We start from the raw sequence: 15,771 nt of genomic DNA on the forward strand, positions 1-15,771 counted from the left end.
TTAAAAGTTGACCAGCGATTTCTCATTTTTCCAAGAAAATTTACAAAAACATTTTTTTTAGGGACCACATCACATTTGAAGTGACTTTGAGGGGTCTACATGACAGAATATACCCAAAAGTGACACCATTCTAAAAACTGCACCCCTCAAGGTGCTCAAAACCATATTCAAGAAGTTTATTAATCCTTCACATGCTTCACAGGAACTGAAACAATGTGGAAGGAAAAAATGAATATTTAACTTTTTTTCACACAAATTTTACTTCAGGCCCCAAATTTTTAATTTTCTCAAAGGTAACAAGAGAAAATGGGCCACAAAATTTGTTGTGCAATTTCTCACGAGTACGCCGACATTCCATACGTGGGGGAAAACCAATGTTTGGTTGTACGCCAGGCTTCGAGGCTTCGGAAGGGAAGGAGCGCCATTTAACTTTTTGAATGTAAAATTTGCTTGAATAATTAGCGGACGCCATGTCATGTTTGGGGAGCCCCTGATGTGCCTAAACCGTGGAAACCCCCCACAAGTGGCCCCATTTTGGAAACTACACCCCTCAAGTATTTATCAAGGTGTATAGTGAACATTTTTAATCCAGAGGTGCGACACAGAATTTGATAACATTAGGTCATCATATTGAATAAGTTGTCATTAGTCTTGAGCACAAGTGCTCGCTACTTGAGTTTGCATCAGGTACTCTGGTATGCACCAAGTATTGCGGATACTCGAGTGACGTGCTCTAGTCCCCATCCCGCATGTTTCACAGTTGTTAGACACCCAAAAAAAACATACGGGGATTGCTCATGTATGGCAGGCAATCCCCGAATGTTTTTTTGGCTGTATAACAACTGTGAAACATGCGGGACGGGGACTCGAGCATGTCACTCAAGCATCCGCAATACTTGGTGCATACCAGAGTACTCGATGCAAACATTTTCTTTGCTTTAATAGGGTTTTTTTCATTTTACTTTTTTTTTTCTACCAATAATATCCTGAGAAAATCTCTACATCTACGCATATGCCAATCCATTATGCCTTTAAATAAAATTTATATTTAGTATTAGACAGAAAAATCCTCTTATGCATAGAAGTACAGCCAGTGGCTCAGTGTAAGTATCTCTGCTTCACATCAACTGTGTACAGCATTATTAGGCAAGTGAGTATTGTGACCATATCGTCATTTTTATGCAGATTTTCCAACTTCAAGCTGTATAAGCTTGAATGCTTACTGGATGAAGCACATCAGGTGCTGTGTATTTGTGTAATGAGGTAAAATGTGGCCTAAGGATATCAGCAGATTTAATCAAGGTGTGCAGAATTGTTAGTTGGCTTGTTTTCTTAAGAAAAAACGGGCCAAAAAAGAGATTTAACAAATTCTGAAAAGTCAAAAATTGTTATAAGTGTTACAGAAGGATGGAGCCCTTTTGAAATTGCTAAAATGTTGGGAACAGAGTTGCAAAAAAGCGTGTTGAGAAAAAAAAAAGCGCACGTTAACTGCCAAAGATTTGAGAAGAACCAAACATGAAGCAACCAGGAACCCATTATCCTCCAGTGTTGTCATACTCCAGAACTGCAACCTCCCTGGAGTGCCCAGAAGAACAAGGTGCTCAGAGACATGGACATGGGCAGGTTAAAAAGGCTGAAACCTGACCACTGAAAAAGACACAGAAATTTAAATCTCAAGACTGAGCCAAGAAATATCTGAAGACAGATTTTTCAAAGGTTTTATGGAATAATGAGATGAGAGTGACTCTTGATGGTCCAGATGGATGGGCCCGTGGTTGAATCAGTACCAAGCACAGACCTGGATGTGGGGTACTGCTATGGGATGGTATTATTAAAAATGAATTAGTTGGGACTTTTTTTTTTATTTGAATCAAAATCAACTTCCTAACCTACTTGTCAGTTTTAAAGAGACCTGTTCTTCAAGCAGTGGTGCTGGAAAAAGTGTTCAGAAAAACATAATTTTTTTGAAGGACAATGCTCCATCGCATGCATTGAAGTTCTCCACTGCTTGGCTGTCAGTAAAGGGCTTAAAGATGAAGGAATAATGACTCACTTGATCTAAACATTATTGAGAACTTGTGGGCCCTTCTTAAATGGGAGATTTCTGGTGAAGAAGAAAGGACAACTCTTTGATTAGTGTCTCGGAGTCAGTGATTGGTGCTGCCCAAAAAAAGTTGTTCGTCAACAGATTTAGAAGCTGATCGACTCCATAGATGGAAGGCTTATGACTGTTATTCAAAAGAATTGGGGGCAATATTGTTCACTGATAATTTTTTTGAAATGTCAGAAATTTTTGCAATTAAGGAGCACTTTCAGAGGATGAACTACATAAAAGTAAAACCATGCTATAGCTGGTCCAAATAGATACCTTGCTATACACTCACCTCTAGCATAACTACACAAATCTGCTTAACACATTGGATGATAGCATCGGGAGTTCCTGAAATAGTTACTGCACGCTCTGTTGAATTTGGTAGCATGTCTCCCGCTACTTGAACTTGAGCACCTGTGGACTTAAATTAAAGATACAAAAGAAAATTTAGTGTGATAATGTCAAAACAAGGTATAACTTCATAAGATCTTCATAGATCAAACCAAATTGGCAATAACTGCCATTTTACTAAATGAATATGGTAGACCAGTCACATTCTTCCAGACATACATACTGTACACTTTGTAATAGCTATAATTGTAGTATCAATTAAAAGAGAGAGCAATTATTAGTGAGGTCAAAATCTGCGCAGACTCATCTAATTTGACCAGATGTTTTTTAAGCCTTAATGACTAATGATAAATGTCACAAGGTAACAGTTACCAAATTATGAATAGTAAATATTTAAAAAATTAGAAATCTCTTGGGTACAATAATAGAAATCTCTTGGGTAAAGAGTGCAGATAAACACCATCAACCTGTTGCCAACATCTCTCCTGATTTTGTATTCCATCAAGGACATCACTGACTCGCTGTAAGAACTAGCTCTTCAGTTCATCTGTCGATTCCAAATTATTGAGCAAATCATTACGGACGCTTTCCATTTGAAACTGGCCACCTATTTGATGATTCCCAATGTTATCCATATCTCCTTACTACATCCTCTGGTCATCAAAAAAATTTCCTTCACTATGAAGTCAATTCCTGCTTCCACTACTGATCCCGACATGGAGTATAAGATTAGCCAAATTCTGGGCTGTAAGTAGCTTTGTGGGATGCTGGGTTTTTAAAAGGGATATTAATGTTCCAACTTTACTCAAGATGTTTCATGACAATCATACTCTTTCTTCTTCAAAGGACTTCTGTGTCATGGGCTTTCAGAGAATTTTTTCTCACTTGGCTCGGCTCCAGCACGAGGCTCTGCTTCCTTCCCTTATCACTTGCTGCATATTGCCTAAATATTTAGGTAGTAGAGCATGCTGCATCCACATGCTTTTCAGGAGTCAACATACACTTCCCATTTGGCTCTCCATTAGCCAGGGTCCTGCTTTTACTACCAGCTCAGTTCTGCTATTCTTGATGCTCTTTGCACCCACAACTATGCTTAATCAAGGTTCCTCACAACCAACTCATCACCTGCTGCTCCTGGGGCAGAACGCACCATCACCTCTGCTATCAAGTTTCCTGATGACTAACTCGTCTCTGATATTTCTGGTCCCGTCCACACCCACAACTCTCCCGAATCATCTGCTAGTCTCTGCTATGCCTATGGGCTACTGCACTCCTGCAACAAGTTGCCAGATGGTCTACACTATTTTAAGGTTCCTGTGTGCCATCACACTCTTGCAAATGAGGTACCAGATTGCTTACTGAACTCCGCTGTTCCTGTGCTGTCCAGACATATGATTTAGCTGTATTTAGTACTTCTAGCTCCACTGCTCCACCAGCCATCTTCCATTTGCAGCTTTACTGGTCTTCACTGCTTCATGTGTAAGTTCAGCTCTGCTGCATCATAACCTTTGATCTGTGCTGCTCACCATGATCTATGGCTAAGCTGATGTTCAAATGGGTAGTACTTTCACTATGTTGCACTATGTTGTTGTAAAGTGCTACCACACTAACATATTAGATATTACATTGCTGCTTTATATTTTATTCACAGTATTTTGAAGCGAAGGCAGAGTTATATAACACCCGATCATTTAAAGACAATCCTTAAAACAGTTGACTTTCATCCTGTGCCAATTAAAATAAGCTTGGGTAGGTTATAGTCAATGTAGTTATCACATTATATCATTTTACGGGTCGCATTAAAGACAGCTAATGTTATAGATTTGTATTACATAATCTTTATCATTTATTTTTTTTAATGAATTCATTTTCTAGTTGTTTCTTTGGTCCTTGTGTTGTCCAGAAAAAAAATTATATTAGCATCTACAGGTGTGTCTCACAAAATTAGAATATTATCAAAAAGTTAATTTATTTCAGTTCTTCAATACAAAAAGTGAAACTCATATATTATATAGAGTCATTACACACAGAGTGATCTATTTCAAGTGTTTATTTCTGTTAATGTTGATGATTATGGCTTACAGCCAATGAAAACACAAAAGTCATTATCTCAGTAAATTAGAATAATTAACAAAAAACACCTGCAAAAGTTTCTTAAGAGTTTAAAAACGTTCCTTAGTCTGTTTCAGTAGGCTCCACAATCATGGGGAAGACTGCTGACTTGACAGATGTCCAGAAGGCAGTCATTGACACACTCCACAAGGAGGGTAAGCCACAAAAGGTCATTGCTAAAGAAGCTGGCTGTTCACAGAGTGCTGTATCCAAGCATATTAATGGAAAGTTGAGTGGAAGGAAAAAGTGTTGTAGAAAAAGATGCACAAGCAACCGGGATAACCACAGCCTTGAAAGGATTGTTAAGAAAAGGCCATTCAAAAATTTGGAGGAGATTCACAAGGAGTGGACTGCTGCTGGAGTCATTGCTTCAAGAGCCACCACACACAGACGTATCCTGGACATGGGCTACAAGTGTCGCATTCCTTGTGTCAAGCCACTCATGATCAATAGACAACGCCAGAAGCGTCTTACCTGGGCCAAGGAGAAAAAGACCTAGACTGTTGCTCAGTGGTCCAAGGAGCTGTTTTCAGATGAAAGTAAATTTTGCATTTCATTTAGAAATCAAGGTCCCAGAGTCTGGAGGGAGAGTGGAGAGGCCACAATCCAAGCTGCTTGAGGTCTAGTGTGAAGTTTCCACAATCAATGATGTTTGGGGAGTCATGTCATCGGCTGGTGTAGGTCCACTGTTTTTTTTATCAAGATCAAAGTCAGCGCAGCCGTCTACCAGAAAATTTTAGAGCACTTCATGCTTCCCTCTGCCGACAAGCATTTAGGAGATGGAAATTTCATTCTCCAGCAGGACTTGGCACCTGTCCACACTGCCAAAAGTACCAATACCTGGTTTAAAAACAACAGTATCACTGTGCTTGATTGGCCAGCAAACTCGCCTGACCTTAACCCCATAGAGAATCTATGGGGTATTGTCAAGAGGAAGATGAGAGACACCAGACCCAACAATGCAGACAAGCTGAAGGCTGCTATCAAAGCAACCTGGGCTTCCATAACACCTCAGCAGTGCCACAGGCTGATCGCCTCCATGCCACGCTGCATTGATGCAGTAATTGATGCAAAAGGCACCCTGACCAAGTATTGAGTGCATTTACTGAACATACATTTCAGTAGGCCAACATTTCGGATTTTAAAAACATTTTTCAAGCTATTGTTATAATGTATTCTAATTTACTGAGATAATGACTTTTGTGTTTTCATTGGCTGTAAGCCATAATCATCAACATTAAAAGAAATAAACACTTGAAATAGATCACTCTGTTTGTAACGACTCTATATAATATATGAGTTTCACTTTTTGCATTGAAGAACTGAAATAAATTAACTTTTTGATGATATTCTAATTTTGCGAGCAGCACCTGTATTTTCCACTTGTAATTCCTCAGAATCCAACAACTACACTCCATGAGGATTTAGGGAAGTATGGGATTTCCCTCCCTTATTATGCAACTTTTAATAGCCTTAGTTTATTCTTGTCAGTGATACATGGATAGATTGAAAAATGCATAAATAACAAAATCCATTGTTTTCATGTAAGGTCTTTGCTCTTAGTGTTTTCCTGATGCTATAAGAGGGCATTAACACTAAATTATCAAAGTTATTTAATAGACTGTTTACAAAGTCAGTTCCATGCACACCGAGCAATCATTAATACAATCATTCTGTGTACATAGAGTATTATTTTTCTCTGCAGCACAGGTCCTGTTTACACAGGAGGATGTGCTGCCAAAACAATGATTTTCATAGGGAAGCTACAGTATTATCAGAAAATTACCTATTGTTTAAATCAGGTTTTTGAGTAACATGTATTTTTAACATTTTTGCCAATGTTTGTTTTTCATATTATCATATTTATTAAAAAAACAATATTAACAATCTTGCAATTTTCACAGTGACAACTGGGGCGTCTTTAGATTCATACTTCCTTTCCTTTCTAGAAGAGTTTTCTCTTCTATTGTTGGATTTAAGCTTAAAAATCATTTCACTAAGCAAACATTTTGGCCACCTTTCTAGACAGTCATTTATTGGGAAACAAGTGATCCTATGAATGCTCATTCCTGATAATTGTTCAGTGTGAATGCACCCTAATCCTTTTCATGTGTGTCTTTATGTAATCATGTCATTTCTTCATGCTTATTCCTTCATTATGATCCTGTATGATCCATGACTTGTGACCTAAAATCCTAAAAATAATTATTCTTATAACATTACAAAATGTTATGCTCAGAAAAAACATTAGCCGTGTATTGATTTTACAATTCTTCCAGGAAGTCTAAGTCATGTTTAAGACATCAATATTCAGCCAAGATCAAGGTCTGCATGCAGCAGTGGCCTTTTAGTGCACAACTTCCCCATTTCTCTCAGGTTGTGAGAAAAGATATTTCAGGCAAAAAATATTTACATAGGCTATAGTCTGTTGTTTCTTCGTTACCATCAACAACATCATTTAACAATTTTTTGACATTAAAGAGGACCTTTCACCAGTTTGAGCATATTATACTGGCCACATCATTGAATAGTGGCTGCAAGGCTGAGTTAAACATGCTTTTTACCTTTTAATCTCTCCTCTCCATTGTGGAGATATTAGCTTGTAAAGTTTAGGTTATAATTAATGTTATAGCTCAACTGGGGGTTATCAAAGATTGGTCTCAGGCATTGGGTACTTCTTCCCCTGCATGAGGCTTCCCAATGATAAGCAGGCAGTGTCATGCAGATCTCTGCAAACCCTTCCAGATCTCATGCCGCAGTGCTGTCAGTGTGTGTGTGTGTGGGGGGGAGGGTAAGGGGGAAGGATGAGAGCTGAAAGCACTATGAGATGAAATCTCGAAGGGTTTATAATGATACATAACATATCATTACAAACCCTTCCAGTTTTCAGTTCACAGTAACAGTGTTGTTTGCGCTCACCCTCCTCCCACACCGACTGCTGTAATATGAGATCTGGATGTGTTTGTAATTATACAAAACCCAGCTCTGCTGTATCTCTACGCGGTAGTTGCAGAGATCAGAGAGTAAAGGAGAGCATACTCTTTTCTCACCTGTATGTTTTTGCCTGTTTATGATTGGTCAACCTTATGAAGGATAACAATTATATGCCCCCAGAGACAAATCTCTGGTACCACCCAGTTGAACTATAACATAAATTATAATCTAAACTTTACAAGACAATATCTCTGCAACAGAGAGGAGAAATTAAACAATAAAAACTAAGTATTACTCAGCTTAAGCAGTCACACTTCCATGATGTTGCTAATTTAACATGCTCCAACTGCTGAGATGTCCTCTATAAGAAAAAAATTCAAATAGATTAAATTATTCTTACCTCTCTGATCTCTTTAATTTTTGACCCACCTTTCCCTATAAGTGACCCACACTGACTTGCAGGGACAACAAGCCGTAACGTTACAGGTGGTTTGCTTGTGACTGTGCTATTTGTCATGGAAGCATTGATATCCTGCAATAAAAATACAAATTCAGTTGATTTGTGAAAAAAATTAATAAATTAAAAATTTAATGTAATAAAATAGTACTTTATTAGTTGAGGCACAAAATATGATAACAGAAAATGTGAGAACACCAAAAGCACAAGACAACAGAGCTAACATATAATAACATAAGAATCACTACATAATCACTACATATAAATAATTATATTGCAGTGTATTAGCTCTGCTGTTCCTTCAGCTATGTGTACAACATTACACACACACTCAGTTACATCTGTATGTTAGGCTTTAATCTTAGGCTGTTCTCTAGTCAAGTCCGAAACTAGGAAACCCACCATAGCAGAATAGTAAGAACAGCAATGAGTTAATTTGTCCAAGGATGCGATAGTTCTTATGTACAGTATAACAAGTATTAAAACAGCGACTACATAATTGTCTCCACTGGCCGATCATTTTGTCACCTTGTAATATATTCAAGGAGACAATAACACAGGTTCTCAGAATATTGTGTTTCCATACCAATGGCTTGTTTTGACTGGATTAATAGAATGGTAGAATAATTTAGCTGGCTTGTCTGAATGGTATTAGTTTCCTGATTTAAATAATATAAATGTCACCTGTTGAGAAATGCTTTAAGGGATTAACACAAAGCCTCCAATACGATACAAAGCCCACAGACACAATAATCAGCAGCTGTCCTTTCGGTAACTTTATAAATGTTTCTATAAGCCACCATGGAGAAGCTTTTCGAAATATTCCCCTGTACAATTTGTTGGATTACAAATTGTCATCTTGACATATTGGGGCACATTTATATATAGACATAATTTTATCACGAGTATTCTGTGCCAGTATGGGAATCGGGAACAAATGCTGCAAACTTTGTAGTACATCTATCTGCAACCCCAATTCCTAAAAAGTTGGGACACTGTGTAACATGTAAAGAAAACAAGAATGCAACAATAGCCATATTTTATTCACCACAGAACATAGAACACGTCTCAGAAGTTGAAAGTTAGATGTTTTCCCAATTCATTTAAAAAAAAAAACACTTTTAGAAATTAATGGCAGCAACACATCTCAAAGAAAATGGGGAAAGAATTAAGAATATACTAAAAAAGTAAGTGATACTGATACAGCTGAAGGGTCAATTTTCAACAAAGTTGCGTGATAGTGTATAAAATGAGTGTGTTAAAGAGGCAGAGTCTCTCAGAAGTTAAAATGGTCAGAGGTTCAACTATCTGTGAATAACTGCATCTAAATATGTGGAACAATTTTAGAAAAATATTCCTGAACGTTAAACTGCAAAGACTTTTAGTATCCCACCATCTACAGTACATAATATCATCAGAAGATTCAGCAATTCTTGAGAAATCCATGTGCACAAGGGACAGGGCTGATGATCAATATTGGATACTTCTGATCTACGGGCTCTCAGGTGGCACTGCATTAAAAACAGGTATGATTCATCATGTGAATTACTGGATGGGCTCAGGAATACTTCTACATGCTATAGGGTGTGGACACAGTTCCCAGTACAATCCACAAATGCAATGCTCCTATCCTCTCTGGGAAAAGCTAATTTAAAATGGACTGAGGCAAAATGTAAAACTATTCTCTAGTCAGAAGACTAAAAATGTGAAATTCTTTATGGAAACTAAGGACGCCATGTCCTGTGAACCCAAGAAGAGTGGGACCATTCAGCTTGCTATCAACACACAGTCCAGAGGACTGCATCTCTGATGGTATGAGGTTGCTTTGGTGCTCATGGCATGGGCACATGCTGAAAGGCCCTATCAATGTTGAGTATTATATTAAGGTTTTACAACACATGCTCCCATTTAGATAACTTCTTTCTCAGGGAAGGCCTTGTATATTTCAGCTAGACAATGGTAAACCACATACTGCATCCATCACAACAGCTTGGCTTCGCCAAAGAATTTGGGTGATGGACTGACCACCTGCAGTCCGGAAACCTTCTAACAATAGAAAGCATTTTGTGCATTATGAAATGGAAAATCCAGCAAAGCAGACCCAGGACTAATGAGCAGCTAGATTCCTGCATCATTCTTTTTCCAAATCTCCCGCAAGGAAGAATGGATGAAAATCCCTCAAACAAGAAACAAAACTACGCTACTAAAGAAACGAAACTACGCTACTAAAAGCGTTTGCAAGTTGTGATACTTTCAAAAGGGGTGCTACTAAGTACTAACCATGCAGGGTGCCCAAACTTTTGCATTGGCCCATTTTCCTTTTTGTAATTTTTAAAATGTAAAATATGAATATGAATATATATATATATATATATATATATATATATATATATATATATATTTTTTTTTTTTTTCGTCTAAAATACATAAGGAAATGTGTCATCTTTAACTTTAGGCCATTTAGAGATCATTTCATCTTCAACTTGCTTAAGCGTTTACAACAACAGTAATTTTGACCAGGGGTGTCCAAACTTTTACATGTCACTGTACCAACTTGCCACACTAATACTGTAACCTGTTGATGCTGTTGTTTTTTGGACGTGTGCCTAGCATTTCTTGGTCATTTTTTTAGAAAGGGGAAATTGTGGTACATAACAAAGTTAATTCTAGTGCAGTAAAAAATGTACAGTAAAAGAAAAAGTGGCAGTGGCAATGGAGGGGGTAATGTAAAAGAAAAAAACCATAGCATGGCATCAGGCAATAAAAATGAAAAATGTGGGAACCACATTATCTTTTTTGAAAGAGCAATTCATAAATAGAGAATATGACCTAAGCAAACTACAAAGTGATACTAGAGTAACTAAAACACTTCTGAAAGGAGATCTCATTCATAAAACTAAGAAACTTCCGATACCACCTATCATCCAGGATCACATAAGTCAAATCCCCATTTAAAAGAATAATTGAAAAATATTGGTTAATCTTTCTACAGGATAAAAAATTAGGCAATTCAAATTTTTTATCTTAAAGAGAAGGGTTTTATGCTTGTGGCAAGTGTTTGTGTTGAAAACAAGCTGCAATTAATATAATTGAAAGAATTCTCAAACTCAGATGTATCTGATTGTTTCTAAATTAGGGTAAATATATCCTGTAATAGAAAAGGAGTTATATTATTTAATGACCATGTAAAGGAATTATCTATTGGATGCACCAAAAGAACAATCTAAAAGAAAAAAATCAAAGCACGTTTAATAACATCAATAAAGTTTTGGAGGTCCTCAACCAATCCTATAAAGGAACTACATTTTTTTGGATTATAATGTGTCCCTAATGGGGATTTAATCAGGAAACTGAATTGTATGCTTTCCAGTAATACTATTCACTACCATTACTTACGCATCCAGTAAAGTTTGAAGGTCCTATATACTCTACATTTACTGCAGTGCCATATAGTAGGGTTTTAACTATTTTGGAGTTTTTTAACCTATTTATAGGTATTCATAGGGATGCATCCAGAGACATTATTGAGAATTGTACAATTTATTATTATTTTGGAGTGGTTAATTCATTCTTATACCATGTTTATATATACATATTTTTTGTTCTTCCTAATAAAGACAGACATTTTAATCCCCCAATTCTACGAAGGCAAAATTTATTTTATTTACTAATTCCTTTCCTTCATTATTAATTCATACAACAGCATTTCATATAGATTTACTCCTGCATTTCAGTTCTCTCTTCCTATGGGCGGTTGGATGTGCTATATAAGGTGACCTGAAATGATGAATAGCCATACTTTGACCAAGAAGAAAAGGGTTTTTGGAAACGTGTTTATAGTTTTCAACTCTTTAAGGCCATCGTACTCATCACTGAGTGACGTCACACACCATCCTCAAAACTTGCACACCTGGTTACCAGGCACACTACCGGCCAGAGCGTCCTAGACGCAACCTCCATGCACACATGAACCTGCTGCACAGAACACATCTGACGATACTTCAGAAATGTGGACTGAATTTTGGCTTTGTATCCTCTTTTATTACGACTAGCAGACTTTAGGTACCTATTCTATCCCAAGTTGTGTTTTCTTCTTGTTTCATCCTATATCCTTTCACTTGTGATTTGCAATCTCTTAGTACCATGACACCTCCTTTTATCATTTTACTTTAATTTTATCACAGTGGACAATACACAGGACCCGTATAAGAATACCAGCAGCTACTGTAGTTCTTTTCACAAATAGGTGCAAGTGTATATATAGTTTACATGCTTTATATATGCGTACACTCATTCTTAGAGACATGCTTTACACACATATAAATACATAAAGTACCAGTCAAAAGCTTGGACACACTTGCTCATACAATGGTTTTCCTTGTTCTTATTGGGATGTGCATATTGTAAATTCAGACTCAAGAAACCAAAACTACGAAGGAACACACATGGAAACAAGAAGTAAAGAAACCTGTGTGAAACAAACCAAAATGCGTATTATACCTTAGAATCCATAAAGTATCCCCTTTTATTTTGATGATAGCTTAGCACCCCTTTGGCATTCTCTCAAGCAGATTCATTAAGTAGTCACATGGAATATCTTTGCAACAGTATTGAAGGGATTTCCAAAGGTTCTAAGCAGTTGTTGGCTGTTTTGTCTCCATTCTGTTGTCCAACTCGTGCCAATCCATCTTAATTAGATTAATGTCTGGTGTTTGTGGAGGCCATGTCTGTGGAGGCCATGTGCCTCTACTCCTTGGTCACATAGTTCTTTCATAGCCTGGAGGAGTGTTTTGGATCATTGGCCTGTTGCAGCACAAATGATGGTCCCACTGAGTGAAAACCAGATGGATTGCATGTTATTGAAGAATGCTGTGGTAGCCATGCAAAATAAGTGTGCCGTAAATATGGAATAAATCAACAATGTCACCACGCAGTTTGCTGTCAATATGCATTTTCTGAGGTGGGTAAATCCAATGAACTCATTCTCTGAAGCAGAAGTAATTCTTGGTATTACTTTCCTGGGATGGTCCATATAAGAGCCAATTTTATCATAGCAATTGATTTTTTTTTCATGACTGCTCTTCAGTATACCTTCAAGGCTTTATCAAATTTCCAGATTGACTGACCTTCATGTCTTAAAGTATTGATGGACTGTCATTTCTCTTTAATTAGTTGGGAAGTTATTGCCATATTTTGCTCAGCACTGTATGGAACTGTGCACCAAGACTGCCTCTAAAAAACACAGCTGGTGGTTGGAAACATTTTCTGAAGGCTTGTGTGGAGACACGGGGGTCAGTGGGTTCTCATGTCTGCTGGCCTGAGACCGCATGGACCAGGGCTCATCCCACTGAATGCCCGCTCTCCTTTCCCGTGGGCATAATAGTACTCAGACAACACAGGGTGAGGGTAAAACAGTGTGGCAATACTTTATTGAACCACCAGACAATAAAACATATAGAATGTTACGGATCCGGGTGGTGGAACCTCTGTGCTGCGGTGCAAGGAGGGACCCAGAGGGGCATAACTAAGTATCAACACGGACTGACCTAGGTCGCACGGCGGCTAACGACTCCGTGACCAGGTAGGGACCGAGCAGAGGGACCAGGTGCTACTCTGGGGACGACCTTGTAAGAGAGCAGGTGACTCCCATGGGTCAGATGGCTGAGACTGACCGATACTGAAGATGGGCACAGCAGGCAGGCTGACGAGAGATCCGGGTAGATGAACTGGCAGAGACAGCAGGAGACAGGCGGGAGCCTCTAGGTAGGCTGTCAGGTGGTCACGGCAAGTGACAGAAAGGAGCCTCCAGGTAGGCTGACAGGTGGTCACGGCAAGTGACAGGCAGGAGCCTCTAGGTAGGCTGTCAGGTGGTCACGGCAAGTGACAGGCGGGAGCCTCTAGGTAGGCTGTCAGGTGGTCACGGCAAGTGATGGGCAGGAGCCTCCAGGTAGGCTGTCAGGTGGTCACGGCAAGTGACAAGCGGGAGCCTCTAGGTAGGCTGTCAGGTGGTCACGGCAAGTGACGGGCAGGAGCCTCCAGGTAGGCAGACAGGTGGTCACGGTAAGTGACGGGCAGGAGCCTCCAGGTAGGCTGACAGGAAACAGGCAGGTGGTTCCAGGTAAGCAGGCGGGCAAAGCCCATAGACAGACTGGCGGACTGAACGGAAGACAGACTGTCGGGCTGGAGAGTAGTCAGGCTGGCGGGTTGGACTGATAGTCAGGCTGGCGGGCAGGACTAGTAGTCAGGCTAGCAGTGGGACCTGAGGGCTGAAGCAGAGGTAAGTACACTGTGCAACTATTGCTCGGGCACCTCCATATTGGAGGAGGTGCTTTATATATGGGAGGACCTCCGGCAATTGGCCGGGGACTCCTTAGGGCGGAGCGCGGCCCCTTTAAGAGACACAGTGCCCGGAAAACTGTGCGCGGCGGCAGCAGCAGGAAGAGGAGCGCTGGAGGACGCCGGGCAGGGAGTGCGGCGGTGAGAGGGACGGCGTCTCTGCCTGGCAGGGGGCAGAGACGCCGATGCTACATAGAACAGTCCCAGCAAATACCCAAGATGGTGCAAATTACACCCTTCAGCTGTCTCGCCGGGATTAGAGCAGCTGCGACTTCGGGGCTTCGAGGGCCGACTACCCCTACCAGGGGCACCCCGCTTTTGGTGAGCACCCACAGAGAAGAGGTAACGACAAGCTTAGAAAGCTGACAGTCCATTGAGGTATATGACCAGGTGACCGGATGGTCCCAACCTGGCTCTCCAAACGTCTCCATGGATTCAGTGATGTTCAGTGGATCAAATCTGTATTTCTATGGCTGTAGCCATGGTGCCTGGCTGTTGTTCTGTCAAGTCACACTGGAAACAGAACTAGATCCCCTTTTATGGTTCACAGTTCTTATTCAGGCATTTTTCCACAGGATTGGTGGAAGGTGGAAGGAGCTCATCTCTCATTGTTAGAGGGTTCATAGTTTATTCTTAAATGTTTGCAAGTCAATAAATTACATGACCTGGTAAAATGGGTAATCAACATATTAGCAAACATCAATTGTTCAAAGACCCTGCGTCCCTATCTTCCAAAGATAGCAACATATTCACCTGTAGGAGCTGATATAAGAGGTAAACAGCATCCATTCACCAATTCATAAACATCAATTCAAGAGTCAATGTTCAGACAATATGAACAATAGTCTATATTTCTTGACCTAATGTAAATATACATCTGGCATAATTAAGATTAAATGCTGTGTCGTCACAGTTTTTGATTCCACAAATGAACTCTCGATGAGGCATACTTGTTCATTGAGAGCTATTCCAGGTGACTACCTAATGATGCTACTTGAGAGAATGTCAAGGTGGTTTAAAGCTGTTTGCAGTGTAAAAGGGGGGCACTTTGAGGAATTTATGGTTTAACATAAAAAATATGGAGCGTGAGGTAGCATACCCAGTGAAATGAACCGTTTATTCACACATGAAACCATAACATGGGTGAAAATAAGGTTAATTTCACTGGATGTGCTGCCTCACTCTTGGTATTTTTTGACAATCAGTGACTGATGAATCAAATCCTTAGAGGCGTGCACCCCATCTTTCAGATTGCCTGTCCTGCTGCCTTTGCTTTAACCCCTTCACTCTCGAGCTAGTTTTCACCTTTCTGACCAGGCCAAATTTTTATAATTCTAACCATTGTCACTTTATGTGATAATAACTCTGGAACACTTCAACATATCCCAGTGATTTTTAAACTATTTTTTTCCTGACACATTGTACTTTATGTTAGTGATACATTTAGGCCTTTATTTGTAAAAATATCAGAATTTTGGTGAATATTTAG

General features: G+C 39.3%; 1 protein-coding gene across 8 annotated transcripts in view; it reads right to left on the reverse strand.

Annotated features, from left to right (window-relative positions):
* LOC141265411 (poly(rC)-binding protein 3-like) overlaps positions 1–15,771 on the reverse strand; it is a 1,492,220-nt gene that overhangs the window by 80,500 nt on the left and 1,395,949 nt on the right. For all 8 annotated transcript variants that reach the window (XM_073678474.1, XM_073678473.1, XM_073678467.1 and 5 more), the window contains 2 exons: positions 7,890–8,021; positions 2,385–2,513 (listed from right to left, as the gene is read on the reverse strand). In XM_073678474.1, the coding sequence (XP_073534575.1) occupies positions 2,385–2,513; positions 7,890–8,021 (261 nt within the window). The remainder of the gene's footprint in view (positions 1–2,384; positions 2,514–7,889; positions 8,022–15,771) is intronic.

Source organism: Phyllobates terribilis, unplaced genomic scaffold (genome assembly GCF_046119375.1).
Source record: "Phyllobates terribilis strain yellow unplaced genomic scaffold, ASM4611937v1 Scaffold_4__5_contigs__length_816908805, whole genome shotgun sequence".
NCBI lineage: Eukaryota > Metazoa > Chordata > Amphibia > Anura > Dendrobatidae > Phyllobates > Phyllobates terribilis.